Below are 22,979 nucleotides of genomic sequence, written 5' to 3' on the forward strand. Positions count from 1 at the left end.
GATAAACTGCAGTTAGTGACAGAATGATGCAGTAGTACATAGAGTATCTAATTGAGGCCCCAATTTTTAGTACACAGCAGACATGCCTTAGTTACTCTCAGACATCAAGATAACAGACAAAGCACCATTTTCTGAGCAAGTATACTGGTTACTACATGCTGCCACTAGCCATACAATTAGAAAACCAATAAACACAAAGACACTAGCTCTAGTATAGGAAATTACTGGAAGATACAGCAGCATCTTTACAGACTTCCCCTATTGTTATATTCTTCCAGCGGTATCTGCCATTGGCCAGCCCTGGGAGCCAACATACAAGGCTAAGTGGATCTTCATTTGGGACATCAGTTCTTTCACTGTCTCTTATCAAACACAAGTTCACACAGATACAGAGATGCTGTCTACAATACAGTACTTTTGCTTCCAAAAAATGCACTTTCTGTATTTGAAGACTGACAAGTTTAGGGTTATGCTTTCATTACAAGGGAACAAATCTAAAAAGTTTAAAAAACCAACCAAACAAACCACAAAACACTGCCTCGTATGAACTTCACTGCCGTTTTATAATCGATAACTAGCAATGCCACTGAAAAAGGCGCTCTCACATGTTGCCTACTTGTTTTCTGTTCCACGCTTCATCATGTCTTTTGCCATCTCAAGCATTCATGTGGTCATAAGTTGGGTCAGAGCTAATCTCTTAGAAACAATCCACCCTCCAGTTGATACTACTGAGTCCTGTTGAACTAGGGATCCTCTTTGTAGCAGACAGACTTAAAGACTAGGAAAAAGCAGGCGGGGGTATTGAACGACTTCACTAGACAAACAGCTAGCTGTATTTGTGGCATCTGATGATCAGCTGGCACACCACCCATCAGATGCAAAGGTAGCAACCTCACAGGGCATCTACATTGACTACTTGATGATTCAGCAAAGAAAACAGTAGTCCACAGGATCCATGCCAGTAACGGTAGTGTACGGAAACACAGGATGGATGCTCTGGAGAGTAAGCTCAGGTCATTGAGCAGAACACTCATGTTCAGGATTTTCATGGTGTTATTTTCTGAAATGCTGCCAGTTCCACATGCGAGGCCTGAGAGGGAGGCTGACATAGGAAGCCAATGATACAGAGGGAGAGGATTAAGGCATGATGGGAACAGGAAGAACTTGTTAGGCATGCACATTAGTCATGCCAGAGTCAGCCAGACTGGCATGCTAGTAAGAGTTTTGGAACTTACAAACACTTCTACACTACTGCTAGAAATTTCAGAAGTAACACGTGGGAAGCCCAAATGCTTGGCCTCACCCGACACCCTCGAAGTAATAAGCATCTCCAAGACTTGGTGGAAGGAGGACAAATCAATGCAGTATAACGCTGAGAAGCTACCAGCTTACTCAGCAATTCCAACAGGAATGACAAACAACAGGCAGGTGGGAAACGGCACTGTATGTGAAGGACATATAAACATTTAATGGCGTAAAGTATTACAGGAGAAGAGAAACCCAATAAACTTCTTATGGTAGAAGTCACATAATCAAGTAATAAAGACGTATCATCAACTGTACTACCAGTTCAGGGAAATTATAAAGTTGCAAATTTAGGAAAGGTAATAAGTGGGCAACTGAAATCTCCTGATATAAACTGGACCCTGTGCCTCATTAGAATGACACGTAGAGAGTATTTTTTTTTTTCCAAGTAATGACTGCTTCCTTGGAAATTAGTGCTAGGACCTACATGAAAAGATGCCATTTTTTGTTTGGTTTTGAGTGGTACACACGACCTAGTTAAAGGGTATCAATAGGAAAGCTGCTCTGTAACTGTGCCTGCAATGCAATTATATTTCAACATCATAATTGAATACAGCAGGCAATAAAAATATTTGGCACATGGATAATGAATTTCAAGAAAGGGAACAGTGTAAAAAAAAACTGAAGTAATTAGTAATCCTCCCAACCCATTCCACACAAAAAAACCCAAACAAACCAACCAACCCAAACACACACAACCCTAAAAGGAGCAATCCAAACAGCAAAAAGACTGCAACAGCTTGGAGGCTGTTAAAAGCAAAACCACCCCCCACACACACAAAAAAACCCCAAAAGCAGACAAAATTCTGTATTAAAAGACCAGGTGAAACATTCACCACAGTTAGAAGAGAAAACAAAAGCAGTCAAAAGAATACCTCAGCCCCAGCAACAAAATCCTACTCCCTGCATGACTGAATAGGGAAGTTAAGGAGGGCATCAGAGAGAGGTCAGCTTTTAAAAACAGAAAGCTTACCTAATGAGATCAGAAGAGATTATAAAACACATAGTAGGTCAAAAGTAAACAGTAAATAAAGAACTAAAAATGTTTGGGTAGCACCTTGCAAAGTTACTTAACTACATCAAAACCAGGAAACCAACTAGAAAAACCAGTGAGATCTCTTGCAGACCAAGGTAAAAAAGGGATACAAGGATGACGGCACCAATGCAGGGAAGCTCACTGAACGCTGTTCCCAGTCTTTACTGGTGAAGCAACTGGGGAAACTTTCACACCTACCTTTATAGTATATAGGTCAGAGGGACTAGGTCAATTTGAATTAAGTACAGAGGAGGCATTAGGCTGAACGGACAAGTTAGATGTAGTTCACCTAGACCAGGCATTTACAGGACAGTTCCAAACCTGAAACTGAAGAACTGCTGGGCAACAGGTTGCCAGTGTAACTCCAGTGCACGTAAAAGACCCTAAAGGGACTGGCACTACAGAAAAGCAAATATGATTTCCATCCCTGCAAAGTAACAACAGACCCAATCACTGTGCACACAGACAACCACAGTCTGTTGGAAAGAGTATGCACAGCTTCTGTAAAAGGAAATCCTGCCAAGACCACAACTCTTCCCCCCAGCTGGTGCCAGCTTACATATCCCTCTGAATTTGGGGGCTGAGCTGTTGGATCCACTGAATATCTGGGTTGAACACTGGCTAGTCTTATGGAAGGGATCAATCAGGATTATTTACGAAAAAACTTCTAAGTGTAATCTTCAGCCACCCAAAAGGGGCTCAAGACTTTCTGTGACAGCCTGCACATTCCTCTGCTACTTATTCATAGAATCATAGAATAGTTTGGGTTGGAAGGGACCTTTAAAGGTCATCTAGTCCAACCCCCCTTGCTGTGGGCAGGGACATCTTCAACTAGATCAGGTTTGCTCAGAGCCCCGTCCAACCTGACCTTGAATGTTTCCAGGGATGGGGCATCCACCACCTCTCTGGGCAGCCTGGTCCAGTGCTTCACCAGCCTCAGCGTAAAACATTTCTTCCTTAGATCTAGTCTAAATCTACCCCCCTTTAGTTTAAAGCCATTCCCCCTTGTCCTGTCGCAACAGGCCCTGCTAAAAAGTCTGTCCAAGGCTGCAATAAGGTCTCCCTGAAGTCTTCTCCTCTCCAGGCTGAACAACCCCAACTCTCCCAGTCTTCCTTCATAGGAGAGGTGTTCCATCCCCCTGATCATTTTCGTGGCCCTCCTCTGGACCTGCTCCAACAGGTCCGTGTCTTTCCTGTGCTGAGGGCTCCAGAGCTGGACGCAGTACTCCAGGGGGGGTCTCACCAGAGCAGAGTAGAGGGGCAGAATCCCCTCCCTCGACCTGCTGGCCACGCTGCTTTGGATGCAGCCCAGGATACGATTGGCCTTCTGGGCTGCGAGCGCACATTGCTGGCTCATGTCCAGCTTTTCATCCACCAGTACCTCCGAGTCCTTCTGGGCAGGGCTGCTCTCAATCCCGTCATCCCCCAGCCTGTATTGATACTGGGGGTTGCCCTGACCCAGGTGCAGGACCTTGCACTTGGCCTTGTTGAACCTCACGAGGTTCACAGAGGCCCACTTCTCGAGCTTGTCCAGGTCCCTCTGGATGGCATCCCTTCCCTCCAGCGTGTTGACTGCACCGCTCAGCTTGGTGTCACCTGCAAACTTGCTGAGGGTGTACTCGATCCCACCGTCTGTGTCATTAAGATATTGAACAGTACTGGTCCCAGTACGGACCCCTGTGGGACACCACTCATCACTGATTTCCACCTGGACATTGAGCCATTGACCACTACCCTCTGGATGCGACCATCCAACCAATTCCTCATCCACCGAACAGTCCACCCATCAAATCCATACCTCTCCAATTTAGAGAGAAGGATGTTGTAGGGGACCGTGTCAAAGGCCTTACAGAAGTCCAGACAGACGACATCCGCAGCTCTTCCCTTGTCCACTGATGTAGTCACTCCATCATAGAAAGCCACAAGGTTGGTCAGGCAGGACTTGCCTTTGGTGAAGCCATGCTGGCTGTCTCGAATCACCTCCCTGTCCTCCATGTGCCTTAGCATAGCTTCCAGGAGGATCTGCTCCATGATCATCCCAGGCACAGAGGTGAGACTGACCGGCCTGTAATTCCTCAGGTCTTCCTTTTTTAAAATTTTTAAAATGGGGGTTATGTTTCCCCTTTTCCAGTCAGTGGGAACTTCACCGGACTGCCACGACTTCTCAAATATGATGGATAGTGGCTTAGCAACTTCATCTGTCAGTTCCCTCAGGACCCATGGATGGATCTCATCAGGTCCCATGGACTTGTGCCCCTCCAGCTTCCTTAGATGGTCTCAAACCTGATCTTCTCCTACAGTGGGCAGCTCTTCATTCTCCCAGTCCCCGCCTTTGCCTTCTGCGGCTTGGGTGGTGTGGCTTGAGCATTTGCCGGTGAAGACCGAGGCAAAAAAGTCATTGAGTACCTCAGTCTTCTGATATTGCAGGCTCCTGGCAAACTTCATCTTAAAACCATGATGCACATGTTTGCTGTACATTGCAATGTCTGCAACTATGTGCTTAAAAGCACCGTGACACACACAGATGAACTCAGCAGGGGAAAAAAAAATCCCGTAACCTTGCTTAGCCTTATACTCCAGCCTGTAAGCTTTGTTCTGATGACTGGGGAATTGGATGTAGGGCAAACCAATTGGCAATACTGCCAAGAACAGATACGCAAAAGGAGGTCTGCCATATGTGATTGCTTTTTCTTCCATAGCTTCTAGATGTACTCACAGGCACCAATCTACCTGCCAATGGTGGCAAAAGCTGAAAAAAGTCACTGAAGTGTCCACAAAAAAAAAAAAAAAAAAAAAAAAAAAAAAAGTCAGGTTGAAACTCAAGCATTTCTCTCCACTGGTATCTTCAGCACTGCTGGAGACAATAGCAGGCTACTGGTCTCAACCAGGAAAGCAGTTACATTCTCAGAGTAGAAAACAAATTCAGGTTAAAGCAACTTAAGCTGTAGTTCTTGGCAGCCTAAAATTAATAATGGCTGGCTGCAACGGTCCCATCCCTTCCCAGACTGCATGGGAAGACCCAATCCCTTAAGCTAGCTCTGGCATTCAGCATGCTAAAAGACTCAGCAAAAATGTCTTACAACGCAGCAAAAAAAATAGCCTAACAAAAAGCAGTAGAGTATCTGCTGCTGACTTATCAAGCAGAAACAGCACAGCAAGAATACACTGATCAATGCAAGTAGTTCAAGTGAGGGTGTGGGGCACACATATGAGCATGTTTTGTTTGCCATGGACATGCAGTCTCATCCAAAAGTTGCATTTAACTCACATTCGTTCCCCAAACCAGCAGACTATAGTCACACCATTAATTATGCCTGCAATAGATTTGGTATGTGACTGAAGTCAGATTGTGAAACTACAGTCCAGTTCTACAATGTCATTCAAGTGGCTCACAGGATACAAATACACTGCATAAGATAGTCAGCTATTCAACACTAACAATAATAAAGGAAAACAAAATTCTGGAAGACCTAGAATTAGCCTCAAGCAAAGAGACTACAACGTTTCCACAACAAAGCTTAAACACTTCTTTCTAAAATTAAATACTCTCTCAAACACCACATGAGATACAAACAGTCTCTCATAACTATGTACAGAACACCTTCAGTAAGATCCCTTCAAATGTCAAAACCGAATTTCAAAAACCATCTCATCAGCCTGGAAACACTGGAAAATAACCAGGGTGCATTTTAATTTTGACACATTAAAACCTGCGTGTTCATGTGTGGTTTTTCTTCACTAGCTACCATTTTATGAAAGCAAAAAGCTAACTACATTTTCAAATTAACTTTGAAAATTATGCAACACTTCTGAAGCTATCTAACGTGAAATTACAACTACATTGTGCACCAGCAAAATATATATAGCCTTTCAAAAGTAGTACCGGAGTTCTCTGAAAATACTGTATGCTACAACTCTGTCACAAAAATATATAGTATAAAATTGTTAGTTTTGTTAAAGGTAGTTATTTGGTATACTACCAAAAAGCCCCCAACAACTCACTATCCATGAACAGATCCCACACAACCATAATTCAATCATTATTCTGGGAATTAACTGAAATAAAACAGCTGTGGACCAAATCACTGACCTAAAGGGCAATACTATTTTGTCGTTATTAAATCTGTACATTGGTTAGTCAATGAAGTTTCTAAAGGCCAAACCACTGAAGATGTATCTTTATTCCAGAAGACTAAAGATTCAACCATCCTACTGCCTATTTATTTTTAAAATCAACACACTTATAATGTTAGATGGCTTTTAAAGGACTGTGAAAAAGGCTATAAATTCCTTGAAAACAGAGAGGTCTAAGTTGTTCCTTTTTGGATTTCTCAATGCAATGCTTCAAGGTGCCAGGTCGCCTATTTTCACCTTTTCCAAGGCAGAATTATTCAGCTATCATCTCACTCATTGACCAGACTCCAGGCTGCAATTCTTATTCACCAGACCTGACAGCTGGAGATCGGCACCTATTTTTCTTTCGGTAACCTGTGACAGGTGGGTTTACACTGTGATTGGCAAGTTCAACTGAAAACTAAAGCATGGATTTACATACTTGACTTTGCTCAGGTACAGCCACTGGTACAGCATCCACCCCATCAACAGCACTCAGCTCTGTGCCAGACCATACACACCTCCGTGAACAGGAGGTGGCACATTCCACCTCAGCAGTTTACCTCATGCTGTGAGGCCAAACTCTTCCTTTGACCTTCGTTTCCAGTTTTATCTCCTTAGAGGTTGCCACTCCCTCAACTGCATCCAAGCCCAAAGCACAGGTAGCAGTAGCCATCCTTCAGCTGATCGGGGAAACCTCAACTGGGATGAGGGGAAACAGAAGAACAACCATTTAAAAACACTGATAAACAATAAACATATTATCAGCTGTGGAAGCAATAATCACCTGCTATCTCACTTCGCTGGTTTTTTTTTAAAAAAAAAAAAACCAACCCAAACAAAAACCCCACCAAAACCCAGCTTTTCAAGCAAAGTTGTTCACATACCACAATTTCAAAACCTATCAATTTGAAGTCTTCTGACATCCCGAAGTATACGTGGAAGCCCCGACTTCCCCAGATACCTCAGGGTGAGCCTGTCATTTCAGCTCCCTGTTACTCCCATTCATAGAACCTGTGCTCCTAAACTGCTCCATTTCTTTGCTGTCATGAATTGCTGTGCAAATCAAAATCCATTTTGTTAGTTGGCTGAAGTCAAGTAGTAAAGTCTCCAGTATCACTAGTTCAAAAAAATTACTGCTTAACAAATACTTTGTTTGCCATTTGAATTGTCATTTCCTCGGGTTTTATTTTGGCAACCCTTCTTACTAAGAGCAAAGATACTGTGTTCAGAAAAGCAATATCCCCATTCCCTGTTCAACATGAACCATTACTGAGTTATGGTTCAGTTCCAATTCAGTGAAAAATTATTAATACACATAACATTCCCCAAATTCATTACCTCCAGAGAGCTCTGTTATTGACCAACGTTTGCCTCTATTCATCTCCACCTCAAGAAAGACATAAATCTTACTCAAACAAAAAGCAGGGTGGAAAGAACAGTAAAACTTTCTCTGCCAAAGCAAAACAGCTTATTAGAAAACAAACCCCACTTACTAAGTTAGCAATCCTGCTAGACCTAAACAGGTTGCAGAGAGCCAACTTGGGCATCTCTGAACTAACACTTAAACAAATCATCTGTTAAAAAATAAGTTATTCCACTTTCTATCAGAAGCTGCCTACAGAGAGTTCATCTAACAGTCCTTAGAGATAAGGTATTAAACTTCACCTATCATCACTGTTCTCCAATAATAATCTTTCCTTTAAAAGAAAAAGAAGAGCAGCATCAGTGTCACAATTTAAAACACCTATCCCCATACTCAGACACAGAAGCCACTAGTGACAGCACTGAACTTCTATGTCAGAAGTATCTGTAGATCATTACTACCTACTGTGGCTGTACAAGAGGACATGAACAATTTACCAATGTCTGCAAGTGTCAATTTAAAAAAAAAAAAAAAAAAAGAGGAATTTTTAAGCTAGAAATAAACCGACAATAATGTGATCCAGAGAAGATACGCGTTGTCACAATAGCCTGGTAACTGGAGACTTTCAATGGCAAAACTAATGTTTTCATTCTTGAAAACTTCATCACCTGAAGATTTCTCAATCTAGAACATATTACCAAAGTAGAAACCACTAAGGGACCAGGATTATTGCCATCCATCAGTCCCCTTCCACAGAGGGACCATGAGAAGGAAAAAAATCCCCACTCTGATGCCTAAAGCTCAAATCCACAATCCACTCCAATGAACTCAAAAGAGAATGAGGGACCTTTTAAACTGTCAAATCTGTTAAGCTCACTACCAAAGGCAATGTATCATATATTTCTTATCATAAAGTGATCAAGATCCTTCTAAACTATTTGGCTTGCTTGCCCCCACTAATCCTATTAAAGGTTACTATAAAGCCATGCTGCTCCAGTAAGTAGAAACCTTACACTCCAAATCTAAAACTTATTCACAGTCATTTTATCTCCTTTTGTTCTTCTGGCAGTACTGGCATCTAGTTTAAACAGTTAATTTGTGTCCCTTTGTCTTTCTTCTCCTATATACACATACATATGCACACACAAACAGATGTATACTTTATGTATACACACCGCCCCCCAATCAAATTTTGTACCTCTCAGCTTTTGTTCTGATCCTCTAAAGCAGCCTAGCTCTTCTCATCTTCCTTTGCAAGCTGACCTCACACTTCTTCCAGGCACTCTGGCTGCCCTGCTCTACAAAAGCAAAATGTCTTTCTCCTGAGTAGCAGCCTCTCTTGTACAATTGTATTTAATACTTTTCTATTTTCTCTTTAAAATAGCCACTTGCCCTTTACATATCTATAGCATAATGAAGGCTAAGAGACAACTGGCAGTCAACTGGTAATACCTGGGAACCACTAAGCAGAGAAAAACTCCAAACTTACAGAATCAGTTTTTAATTACTCCTGAAGTACATAAAGCGGCTCTATAAAATACTGATTTTCATCCCATTTCTAACAGTATAGCCCCTAAAGTTTTTCAATCATTCCTGTAGAGCATTCTGACCCTCCTCCCAACTTTGCCTCATTAAAATTTCATTATAACCTACCCATTGCTGGGGGCGGGGGGGGTGTCGGGGAGGATAACTGATAAAAGACATCACTTCTGGCTCAAGACATCCCAAACAAAGTTGCTGAAGACTAGAAAAATATTTGGGGAAGTATCATTATACAGTCACTGCTTGTACCTTTCCTTGCCACCCTACCTTCTCTTTCTGCTCATCTCCATTTTTCAGCATTCAGTAAATCAAGGAATCTTGTTTCGTAACAGAACCATGTTAAGTTATGTTACCAAATAGGTAACCATACCCTCCTCTCAGTTCTAAAATGTCCACAAAAGAATGGTGTTCACGCGACTAGGACAAACAGGATGTCTACAGCAGAAACAATTATGCAAAACAATTTTTGGAAGGTCTTGTCTTCGATTTGTGTTAGCAGACTTAAAACTGTCTAAGGTATTCTCAGAGAAAGGATTCACGGAACAGTAGCCTAAAAAGACGAAGGAGGGTACTCTGACTGAGAGTACCCAGATGGAGAAAACTATCCTGAAGAAAAAAATTCATTGAAAATTCTGTGACTTAATTGGGAGGCAACAATAGCCTTTGAAAGATTCAAGCTAACATGAATACAACCATGATTCATTTCAGATATAACGGATAACAGGTGTTTTTTTTAAAAAAAAAAAGCGTATGCCTCCAAGTTGCCAATTTAGGCAAAAATATCCTGAGCCGAGTCTGGAGAGCTTCCTGGCGTGCCTTTCACAGTAATCCAGTCAAGGGAAAGAACAATTGCAACAATAGCCAATTCCTATAGTCCCTCTCACTACTAACTTAACAAAGAAGAGCAGGTCGAGGTACCTTATTTTTTTTCAGTAAGAACACAAGGTAGACAGATTGAGGGTCTCATCCAGTTTTGTCCACCATAATGACATGGTCAGGAACAAAACACAAGTCTTCCAAACCTCACTGCAGTGATTTATCCTTCAGGTCACATTTGCCTCATCTAATAACTTGCATACAGAGAAGTTGGACAGAACCTGCAAAATCCTAGAAACACTCAGAGGTCCAGTGGCCAATCAGTGTTTTTATGTAAGATTATCTCTTTCTTTTTAGACTAATCCAATCACTTAAAAACAAATAGAGGCCGTATCTGTGGAACCAGGTGAAGATTACTAATCTCTCTGCAATGGCATCTTCCAAGAAATTTCTGGCATCTCCAAAAACCTAAACTTTAGTATCAAAATGTCAGAGACACTCTGGACTGCTCTAGTTTTCTCCTCCAGAGCAATTTCCACTAAACACTCTATATAAAATGACAACCAAGAAAGTTTATTATGCTTATGTTGCCTAGCTTTTGGTGTACATCTGTGATCCATACATTTAGATGAATACTGCTCAGAGGAAGAGTAAATATTTCACATCTCCAATTTGTAGCATATGGACTTTTAAGATGAAACCATATCTAAGTATGTCTCAATGGCTTAGCACTTTTCCTTGGGAGAAAAAAAAAAAAGAGAACATTTTTTTAAATCAAGACAAAATTTCAGTGTAAACTTCAGAAATAATCAGACCTATAGCCTCCATAATTCAATTTATTAATTTTGACAGTCTCGAACAGGCTGCAAAAATTTACAGAAACCATACTAGGAACCATTCAGGAATAACCCACTTACTTAGCAAAGACAAAAGTTTCTTATTTCCAACCACTTAGCATAAAACACACTGTAGCAGCAGAGTGCTCATCACCTTCTTCTATCTTCATCTATCCTGTCTAGTGTAACTACTTTCAGCTTATGACAAAAAAAGACTCATATGCTGCTGAGCATTTCTGACACATTTAAAGAGGAAGAAAACACACTTAAGTTAGCAGAATGGTATAGGGTAGTAAGCAGTCTTTGAGTAGGTTATTCCAAGCCGCTTACATTACATATGTAAAAAACCAAAACACCTTGAAATCCTCCAAAATGAAAAAAAAAAAAAAAAAAAGGGGGGGGGGGGAGAAGCAAAAAAACCAAACAGCTGGCAGCAAATAACCTGAAGTACAGATTTCATATTCCCCCAAAAAGAGGCGCTACTGGGAGGTACTTTTTGCAGCGGCTTAGATGTCGATGTTAAAATGTAGTCAAAGCACTACAAACTGCAATAATTCATCCTTGAGGTGAAACGAGACCACAATGGTAAGCGTACACGGGAATATTTTTTCCACTTGAATCTTTTTTTCTGTGAAATAAGAGAAAGGTAATTTGTATTCTATTTATCCTTCTGTATAACCCTTTATTTTTAATGCTTGGTTTTAACCAGCGTTCCTTCCAAATGAACAGCACCAATCTTTATCTTTCAACTTTTGTTCCCAGTATTTTACAGAAATTCAGATATTATGGTGGCGAGTATCCCACATGAGATTTTTGCCACCTGCCTCTTCTCTGTCTGTTTACTTTTCAGTTCCAGTTGAACTGAACCAATTCTGTACGGCCAGAATTATGTTCCTATCTCTTAAGGAAGAATGAGTCTAATCACTAGAATTTCACATTCTATCAGCATGTTAATAGGGATTAATTTTAATATTACATTTCCATTTGGTTCTTCAGAGTTTGGATAGCTGCTTGTACAACACTGTACCGAAAGAACTTGCCTTCTATTGCTTGGCTTGCAGTTTTTCATCTGGTCCAGTGGCTTGCTGGAGTTTTGTTCCCCTCATGCATAAGGGATACATGACTTGCAATTAACTCACCTCCCTCCAGGCACTGCAGCAGTCTTTGAAGAGGGCTTCTTTCCTCATCACGACTACACCTTTTCTGTGGGTTTTTCAACCACCTCCTCAGCCTCCAATACTCTCTCTGCAGAAAGACTACTTAGAGAAGGCCGGTGCAACACTTATCTGACTGGCATTCATTGCCTGCTTAATGTGGCAGTCAAATTAAAGTACTGAGGACTAGAAAAATACTTTTTTCTCCTTATAAAGCTTACAAGGGACCTCCACCTAGCACATCATCTTCCCAAAAAGTCAACCTTTCAGCACATTTATTTATACAGAAAAGAACTGCCTTGCAACTTGTCATTCACTGGCAGCTGAACTTATCCTTGTGCTCACTTACCAGGTAAGGAAAATGGTGTGGCACCCAACCCTTATATTCTTACAGTCACCTGGAAAAGGGCCTGGAAGTGGCCAGATTTACTTAGTTGGCCCACATTGTTGCCCATCAGTGGAGGATCACACACTTTTTTCCACCTTTCCTAATACACCTAAAACTCATGAACTCTAAAGCTTCATCCACACAATTCTTATCTCTGTGCAAAATGCCACATGGAAAACAAGGAACATGATTTAACTCTCTGGAAAGGATGAAGCAGAAGTAATTCTGATGCTGATTAGAAGAGGATTATGACAAGGATCCTTCCCTCCTTTCTCCTCCATTTCAAACATGGACTCCAAGTACCACCCAGTAAAGCAGTGTCGCAGATGCTGGAACCCATCACGTGCCAGCGAAGCGTGGAGAGGAGACATCTTTGCTGGCAGAGGGGCAAAGAATAAATTACAGGAGTATGTCTATGGCTCACATATTACAAACACCACAGCCCTAGGCAGGACCTTGCCAAAAATGCCACAGAGTTCAAGCTAATGGGAAGAAGGGCATAAAATGAGATTTTCTATGGCATTAAGGATTGTGAGAACTCACTCCCTGTAACCCAGAGCACTCGTGCCTTTCTGTAAGACATACACATCTCTGTATGGCTGCTGTCCCAGTGACCTTGCCACAACTCAGCAGAGCTGTTCTGCATTCCATAAGATGTCATTCTCATGAAATTAGCACTTTAATAACTTTGGCTGCAAGTACTCAGTGTGGCAAAGCAATATCCACCTACTCACAACAAGCACTGCCTTCCAGGAAGCTACCAAAGCCCAGTCAGAACACAAAAATTTAGGACATATCCTATAAGGCACAGAAATGTATGTGCAGTTTGGAAGGGGGACAGCAGGAGTGAAGAGACGTGACAAACGCAACAAATATCTCGCCGAATAAATGTTTATGGCCAGTGAAGCAGGGGGGTATCCCACTTAACAAATGAAGCTCTTTACACTGATCCCTTTTGCCAAGATCCCAGTTATGAAAATGAGGGGCTTTTCAAAAGGTCATACAAGTAGCCCAGGAAGGATACCTACTGTTGTTTACAGTGCTGGGCTGAAAGACACCACAGCTTTTGGTCAGTCAGCATACACCACAGCACTAACAAACAGTAAAGAAATCTAGATAATGTATCAATCCAAATTCAGATTATTAACTACATGCTATCTGAATGCAGCACTAGGACCAACTTAACAGCTACATTCCATTTTACAGCTATTGCACTCCCTAACATTCTTTGTTATTAAGGACACGTTTTTGAGAATTTGTGAATTAACTGCGGTAGGGCTGCCCCATCTTCTTATTTAAATACAAACTTTGCAATGCTAAACTGAGCACCAATATAACACGCCACTCCGTAGGAGCATGAACATCATAAAAAAAGTCAAGCATTTTCATAATGCTTTGCTAATGAGGGTCAGGGCCTGACTGGACTTGTTTTGGCCTCCAGCCTAGCAACAGTTTATGTATCGGCCAAACTCTGACAAGTCTACTATTATTTTTAAATAATTTGCATCTTTCCACAGAAACCACCAGCATATGGCTCAAACAACTTCTGTGTTAGCATACTAGCACTTCTACTTCTGAAGACGATAATTTGATGCTATGGAAAACCAGCAGTTAACTGTAAACAAGTACTTAATGTAAAAATAGACAGCTTGGCATACTGAGTTTGCTCCATTAATTATGGCATGAGTCTTGAGAGAACCAAAAACTATGGACTAGATAAATATATTTCATTCATTGACTGGTCACAGCCTAGATCTGTAAACTAAGCGAACTGAGCTAGCCCAGTCTTCCGAACTTCTATTTCCTGGTTCTCTCTTAGTTGTCAACAACAGCAACTACTCCCTATCTATCTGGAGATGAGCAATTAAAAGGATGTTTAGGGCTTGATAACAGAACTGTCCATACACTTAGATGATATCTACTTGTTTCTTAACAGATATGACAAAAAAGTGCCAACGTTAGATTCCTCTTGTTTTAGTATTCAATGCTAAATAACATTACAATTATAAAGGTGTCGTAAGAAACAACATGTTTAACTCACAACTGAAGAAGAGGCAGAGCTCTGCACTCTTTTAGTAACTCCAAATAAAATATTTTCATTCTTAAATCATTAACTTCTCAACAATTTCTAGCAAAGAATATTAGAGCTAGATGTACACGTGAAGCAAGTCAAATTCAGACCTAAAACATATTTTTCTCACAGGCAGACAGGTTAAATAGAAATATATAATGTCAAAAACAATGTCAAAATTTGAGTTGGCAATATCCATGGAAATCTTTTTCAGAAAGTTATCTTCAGTACAAGATAGAGTAAAAGAAAACATGGCAAAAGAGATGAATGTAACTAAAACAAAGGAGGCAATAAAAATGAATGACCAGACTGATAGCACAGGGAGAGGTGGCTGCTGATGACTCCTCACCCTACAAGGGGTATGAGAACAATTAACTTCCGCAAAACTAGTATTGCAGCGAATCAGAGCATTTATTATAACTTTGTGGTGACTGCTTTTAGCTGAAGAAACAAAACCAGGGTCCATGCTTAAGACTGTCTATGATGTGATCTCCTGTACTAAAAGGAACTACCTCATTTGGACTTAAGAACAGCTCACTAAAATGAGCTTACGAAGGAAAAAGCCCTCAAATTATAGTTAACCTAATTTGGAGTTTATCATAGCAGTATTTTCTCCATTCACCAATCAAGTCAGAAGACAAACCTACTGGCAAAGGTAAGTTCTTTCTGAAGCCATCCAGCTTTATCCCTTTTCCTCCTCTGCTGTACCAAGATGCATTCACCCGTCCTGCTTTCAAATATGCTGGGAATTCCCTGCTGAGCACTGCCAATGCCAGCCAAAATACACATTTTCTACTGCACTGTATTTTAAAAACGTCTACCACAGAATGCCACTCTGAAAGAACCACCACTTCATATTCCAACATTTAATATTCAACAGTAAAGACTGTGTCAAGTCAGAAGAAAATACTGAAGCTTATACAAAACCACGACATACACATGAAAACAGAATGAAGTCAGACAGACACACAGACACAAGAGAACACTTCCCTGTCTGCGTGCTTTGTTGCTGTGTTTTTTGTTTTATGACTGGTGTTGATCTTTAGCCATGACCAAGCAATCATTATAGCTGTTGTGTAATGTTACTGAGTGTGACAATAAATACAAATTATTGCACAGAGTCTGCCACACAAGTTAAGTCTCCACTGCCATACAACTAAATACTGCAGAGAAACAACAAAATTTCAAAGTTCTGACATCAAGAATAGTAGTGTCAATAGGTACAGCTGAACTCTGAGTAGGGACTGCGGAGGCAGAATGTTGGGTTTTTTTAAGACAATATGAAATTCATACTTTGGTAAGCTTCCAGGCAAAGTTTCACAAAAATGCTTGTAACGAAACATATACCAAGGCAAGCAAGGAGTCAAACACAAGGCTCCAACTTTAAGCATTACACTAAGTTGTAGAGACTAAAACAGGAAGTCAGGCTGCAGCCAAGAAACAAGAAATTGAGAAAATCATGTAATCCTATGAACTTGCAAGCTGTAACATTTTTATTTACATATATGTGTAAGCATATGTACACACCTACAGACAAGCCTAATCTTTCTTCAATGCCTTAAAAGAAAGCATCAGACAGTAATTTAACATTTTGGGAAAAAAATCAGCTTTGGGACTGTACAGGAAGATTTTAAACTATTTCAATCTAAATTACTAGCAAATCGCCACCACTAGCGTCAACACAGTATCAGGACACGGTAACTAAAGCAAAAAATTGGATGGCCAGTACAGGGTCAATTTACACTCACTCTGAGCAGAATCACAACTTTCTTTGAGAGTGTGAAAACTAATGGGCACAAGATTAGCTAGCTCCACATTTTTAAACTGTATTGAATTTAAATGTCTCCAAACTTCACTAATGAAGAATTAAGGTAGTGTAGTACTGCTACCCCATACCCTTCCAGAATATGTAAATTGACAGATCTTAGACCTGAAAACACAATGAAGCACAAAGGTCAGGCACATCAACACCACAGCATATCTGTATCTCTGTCCTGTCACCAAATGGAAGAGTTGCTGCAAAATACTACAAGTCATCAATGAAGAAAGGAACCGATGGATTTCCAAGTCTTTAGGTCGAGACTGGATTCGCCTAGAAAATATTTTAATCCAGAGGCCTTCAATCACAGAAGATGGTCAAGCCATACAGATTATTCCTGTGGCAAAGAACGTGGTTGCCAGCAATGCTTCTGTCTGATGGATGGAGTCTCTCCACGTGCACAGAGCTAACAGCCTGTGCAGGCACAGCAGGTCTGATGCTTCCCTGAAGCACCACATCTACCACAGGTACACAGATCAGCTATACACACCATTTAATGCCTCTGGCACAGTCCCTCCGCTGCCAGATGAGGAGGATATGAGCAAGCCATCATCTAGGCATTGGATGCAAGGTACTCGTGGTAAACATCTTCCCGAAGAGCTCCTCAGCCAGACGGGAAGCAGGGCACAAGTGGCATTAGCCATTCCAGCTGCAAAATCTTGTTCTTGGTTACCACGTACCAGATGACAGGGGCAGAACAAACAATTCCCCTTACAAATTGTGTCAAGTATGGGTGGTCACCATTAAAATAACCCTGTTCGCTAGCAGGTGACCTTCAGGAAGGGACCATAAGAAGCAAACAACTGGCAAATGAGTTAACCTGCTGGACTGCCATACAATGTCTTCCCCACAAAGATGTCGACATTAAAATTAAGTAGGCAAGAACAGCTTGAGGCAGACACTGTGCAGGATCAAAAACTCAGAAGGGTGATTTCTGTGTGCCAAGGGAAATCTTTATAGTGAGCAGAGATGTGAGAACTGTTAAGAAAAAAAAGTTCTCCTCATTCCCCACAGCACAGCTCCAACTGAACTCCTCTTCGCACACTTACCCTTCCCATCCTGTCACAACCTTCTTGCACACGCTTGCACTTCTGCTCAAGCACTTTCCTACTAGAAGAAAAATAGTAGTGAGTAGCGTGAACCTTGAGCCCTTTCGCACTGGTGGGCGGCCCTTTTCCACTTCCACAATGGAAGGCAGGACATGGTATTGTTTCCACCGATCACGGAGGCACAGGGTGTGTTGCACGAGACCAAACCAGAAAGGAAATAAAAGGATGTGAGTTATTTGTCAGAAAGGCAACAAACACAGGAAAAAAGGCTACTCAGTTTTCCTTCTCCCTAAATAAGTGGGGTAAAATGTTTTTACAACTCTTCCTACATCCCCTTACAATTTATTTCTATTGCTACTTCTAAAAAAACCTGCTTTTAATCAATTGCAGTGTTCCATAATTTTTCTCATCAAACTGACTTTCAAGAACAGTGTCTGAATGACACTTTGTATAAGTGACAATTTTTGTCTGGGGCAGCAATTTTCAAACTTTGTATCAGCTTCCAGACCTCCAGGATAATTTTTACATTCCTTCCGCACCTATAGTTTGAGAGACACCACACTGGTAGAAGCAAGGGGAAAGCGCCTGCCCTGCAGAACATACCCTGTGAAGAAGGGAAGGGGTGGCTTAGAGAGCAACTCAAAGTGAAGTGAAATTATAGGTAGAAGAAAGCTCCTCAGTTAAGACAGTAATAGAATAAAATGTTGGCAGATCAATGGAAGCCCACAAGAGAATAGGAAGCCTGTGGCTGGAAGGATTTGCTGAGCCTATTCTCACCAAGACACTGCTGGACAGATTTGGCATCTTCCAGCTGTCTTCTCTTGACTCCATGAGTCACTCTCTCCAACCCAACAGCTCCCTAACAATACACTCAACCAACACCCCATACCCTGTGCTTTAGGAACTACAGTCAGAGATACAAAAATGCCAACTATTTTATCCATGTATGGGCTGTGCTAGAGTCCAAAACCTGCACCCTTTCAGAAAAGGCATTTCATCTCATTTCTACTACCTGCTCCAAATTTCCTTCCTTTTGAGCCCTGCCGTAGTCCTCATCTTGGCATCAAAAAGTTACAAAAGTCCAGAGGTGTCAACAAGCAGGTTTTGTTCAAAAGACAACACACCAGAACCTCTTGCCCAAGTGATTCAGCCGCCTGCTTTTCTTTGACCATGCCCAGTTTCACTGTTCAAAGACCTGCAAGGATTACGAGTCATGGTTGTGTGAGGATACCTGCTTACAGGCCTTTCATCCTCCCAGTAATTAATGTAATTTAAAAAGAAGTATTTCTAGAATTCACATACAAACTCTTATTTTAGACTACTACTCTTAGAACAGGTATTTTGGTCTACGGACAAAACTTCCAGAAGGATTCCAGACAGAAAGCTGCAACATACATTTGCTGAAAAATGCCAGTTCTCATTCAGGTTTTTTTGCTGTACAGGAGGAAGCTCAGCTTCAAAGACAACGTCATATCTTTGTGAGCTACCCAGTTATCGATAAGACTGCCTGCAAATCTTTCGAATGCTAGAAGTCATGCTGCCTCTGAACACTTAGCAGGAGCAATTTATTCACCGACCTAGAATTTTCCATGTAATACTGAACAACTTTTTCAAAGTTGCTTCCCCAACTGCACAAACATAATCAGCTCACAAGGCTGCTGAAAGCAGCAGTTCTGCCATCTGTCTGCTTATTCCCACCTCACACTTGTGCAGGCACAAGTGTTTGTGAAGCCATGCAACGATCTAGAGGGAACCAATCTCTGTGAAAACTAACCAGGGAAAAAAATAAAATTATGATTAGATCATTTCTCAATCTGTACAACCGTGCGTGCTGGCACAAGCATGGGAATAAGCAGAAATGATATCACTAATTTTAATGGCAGTGTCATTTTCAGCAGTCCATTGACAGAGCAACTTTTCACCAGGTCTAGCAACTAAATCTGAAGAACACTTATGCACACATATGAATTTTAGAAAAATACGTATCATTTTACTTAATTTGCTATTGTGTTCTTGTTAAAGTAAGAAGTGGGAGAAGAAAAGTGAAATGATCTACTGATTACTAAGAGGAATCAAAGTGCTTACTGGAAAACATTTCAGTGGCGAGATCTTCACCCCTGCCTCAGTTTCCTCCACTAATGAAACAGAGACAGTAGCACCAAGCTGTTCAACAAAACATTCTGCAATACAATTAAAAAAACCATAACAACAGCAAGGTAATATTGTTACAGAGAGACACAGACAGAATTCAACTCTCTTACAGCAATGAAAGAGTGAAACAGCACAAAGCCGATGCTGTAACCTGTAGTGGTCTGGGATGGAGAACAGATACAGGACAATGCAAAGCAAAATGGCTACTTAGAGCAGCAGTTCCTAAACAGTTGGTATCTACAAAAGGACAGACATGGATTTACAAAAGACCTGGGTAAAGAAACTCACAGTGGAGTCTCCCTGCCCTCCTTTCATTATTGGTACTCTGATGTAATCACATAGGAGTTATGAAGAGCATATAGGGAAGACTTGCTGGGTTGGCAGGTTAAGTAGGAATCCACAGAGCTGGGTTGTCATGACAGCAGCTGAAAGTATGCAAGAGATGTATAGATCCTGGGTGTTAGAATAGCAAGGACTCCAAATAAGATCATTAATACATTACATTATTTTAAACACTGAGAAGCATACACTACATCTCATTAATGAAACACAGACTGCATGATAACCATTTGCATTGGTGAGGGTGCATGAGGGTCTAGGACACACACAAAAAATTTGTATTCATTAAGTACCGGTATAGTACAGGTTCTCACAGATTCAACAGTCATGCTATACATAAGAGGAAACAAGTGACATGCACTCTGGTGGACCAATGCACTCGAGTCTCAGCTGAAGCTTGGAAAGTCACCACATGAACTCCATCCCATTTAAAAGCAAAGTAAAACAGCAGAAACTTAATTTCAACAGCCCCTTACGTTAACTTTGCATTCAAACAGACTTGGAGCATGCAGCAACTTGGTAACTCATCCCAGCTGAAAGGAAGTAACTTGCTGTCAGAGAGAAGTTACTCCCTGAAGTCTCTGAGCTCTATCTGCAACAGCACGCCTGGTTCCCCGGCGGAGGCAGGCTGCAGGTGCCAACATGCTGAGCAACGCCATCCTGGCAGGTCACTTCTGAAGGCGGGAGGGCATGGGGTTCAAGACAAACACTGAACAAGGGTGGCCAGGGACGGGAACGAAGCAGGCCCTTGGTGGAGGCTCTCGCATGGAGGCTTGGGAGGCGGAGGAGGACGGGAGTAACAGGTGTTTATGTGATCTGTTCAAAACTCTGGGAATTTGATGTGGTGGATTATTCAGGGACCCGGGACGTCTAACATTGGGTGATCTTCAGGGTCATTACAAAGCAAGGACTCTGCACAGTCTGAGACCAAAGTAGCGTTACAAGTGCCTGGCACAGGGAACGTACTGGTACACCAGTGCTCACAAATCCGGGATTCACACCACAGGCCTCTCACACTGGGTACTCGCCATCCCACACTGGCGAAGCAGAGGCCCGTACTCATGCAGAACACATGGACAGAGAGAGGCCGCCTAGTGAAGGGGTCCCAGTAAGGACTAGTGGCGAAATGAGCATGGAGCAGTCTACTCAGGCGCTACCAAACAAAAACCAGGAGCGGGGAGAGGGGACTGACCACGGGGCGCTGCGTGAAGCGCCTGCAGTCGGACGTCGCCGCGAAGCCAGGGCCCCGTGCAGCCCGGCACGACGTGCTCGCACAAAGGCGGGTTGCTCGGAGCAGGGCGCTGCCGGGGCAGGCACGGCCCGGCCCGGCCGGAGGTGTCAGGGAACAGGGGGGAGATGCCACTAGCGAGTCCCGTGCACGACGGGCCAAGAGGGGCCCGGCAGGGGTTAACACTGCGACCGGCCAGCGAGGGCACGCCGCCGGGGAGCGGAGAGCCAGCGGCCGCCGGGCAGCGCGGAGCGGGGCGCTTCCTGAGGCGAGCCGGGCGCGGGAGGGCAGCGCGGCCCCCGGGGCACGCCGGGGAGCCCGGCCGGCGCCCGCACGGCCGCGGGGCGGGGGCGCCCGCGGGCCAGGCCCCGGGACAGGCGGGCCGCGCGGGGCCAGGCGAGGACAGGGGCCGGGCGCCGGCGGGGAAGGTGCCGGGAGAGGAGGCGGGTGCCGGCAGGGCGCCCGGCGGGGGGAGCCGGGCGGGACGGGCGCGCACGAGGCGCCCACGAGGGCGGGCTTAGGGCGGCGGGCCGGGGCACGGCGGCGGCGATACTCACTAGGGGTCGTTGGTGAAGCGGGGGCTCCGCGGGGGCTGGTAGCCGTACAGGTGACAGTAGAGCACATCGAAGCAGAAGCAGCACATCTCGGCCGACACCACCATCTTCCTGCAGCCGGGCCCGCCGGAGCCGGCGCCGGGGGAGGAGAGCAGCGAGGCGGCCGGCGGGGAGAGGCCGGCGGGGCCCCCGCCGCAGCTGGGCGGCAGCGGCGGGGAGAGGGCGCAGCCGGCGGCGCCCCCCGCCAGCCCCCCAAGGCCGTTGAGGCGGGGGCCCCCTGGCGGGGGCAGCGCCCCCGGCTCGCCCCCCGCCGCCGCCGCCCCGCCGCAGTGGGAGCCGCTGCCGCCGCCTCCCGGGCCGGCCGAGCCCGAGGGAGGGGAACTGGAGAGTTTCTGCTTCTTCACCCCGCAGCAACCCGCCGCCATCTTGGAGCCGTCTCCCCCCACGCAGCGCTTCCGACCCATGGCGGGGGGGCCGGCCGACCGGCCGGGGGACGTGCGGCGGCCCGCTCCGCCTCCTGCCGGGCCCGCTCCGCCTGCAACGGGGAGGGGGCGGGAGGGAGGGAGGCGGCGGGAAAGGGGGGAAGAATGAATGAGGAGCAGGAAGGGGAGGAAGATGGAGGGGGGGGGAGAGAGACAGAGAGAGCAGCGTTAGAGCGACCCGGTGAGTGGCCCCGGCTGACAGGGCCGGGGCTGAGGGGGCAGTGCGGCCCGCAGGTGTGGCGGCCGCGGCGGGGCCTGGCGGCCTTTCCCCTCCCCTCCACACGCCGAGCCACCCCTCTCGCCTTCCCCCCGTGCTTTTTCTCCTCCTTCTGCCAGGGAAGTGGAGCAACTCCACCCCGCGTGCTAAAAATAAATAAATAAAATAAAAATAAACCCACAAACCCGAGCTCCGCGGGAGCCGCACGGCAGAAGCAAAGCCCTTGAGATTGTTAAAAACACCCCGCTAAATAATTCAAGTGACCTGAGATGCCTTTCTCTTGGGAAGAGAAGGGAGGGGGGGAAAAAAGAAGAGACGCGAGGGGCTGTGTTGGAGTCGGCAGGCTGGGAGCCTGCAGAGAGTGCTTGGATGCACCTATTAAACGTGCAGTTGTGATGGCTAAAAGCTACGGGCTTTATATATACTTTTTTTTTTTTTTTTTTAATTACAGCTTTGGCAATTACTTCATATCCAACAAGTAGCGGCTCAGAGCATAGGCCCTCAGCCACGGGG

The 22,979-nt window shown here is 44.0% G+C and overlaps 1 protein-coding gene across 3 annotated transcripts in view; it reads right to left on the reverse strand.

Annotated features, from left to right (window-relative positions):
- The window catches only part of AMMECR1 (AMMECR nuclear protein 1), a 113,461-nt gene that overhangs the window by 62,583 nt on the left and 27,899 nt on the right, over positions 1-22,979 (reverse strand). Inside the window, exon 1 of one of the 3 annotated variants that reach the window (XM_076347388.1) lies at positions 21,771-22,231. In XM_076347388.1, the coding sequence (XP_076203503.1) occupies positions 21,771-22,231 (461 nt within the window). Of the gene's footprint in view, positions 1-21,770; positions 22,303-22,979 lie in introns of those variants that run through there. The other 2 variants (XM_076347387.1, XM_076347389.1) reach the window with 2 other exon arrangements.

Source organism: Aptenodytes patagonicus, chromosome 9 (genome assembly GCF_965638725.1).
Source record: "Aptenodytes patagonicus chromosome 9, bAptPat1.pri.cur, whole genome shotgun sequence".
In the NCBI taxonomy this organism is placed as follows: domain Eukaryota; kingdom Metazoa; phylum Chordata; class Aves; order Sphenisciformes; family Spheniscidae; genus Aptenodytes; species Aptenodytes patagonicus.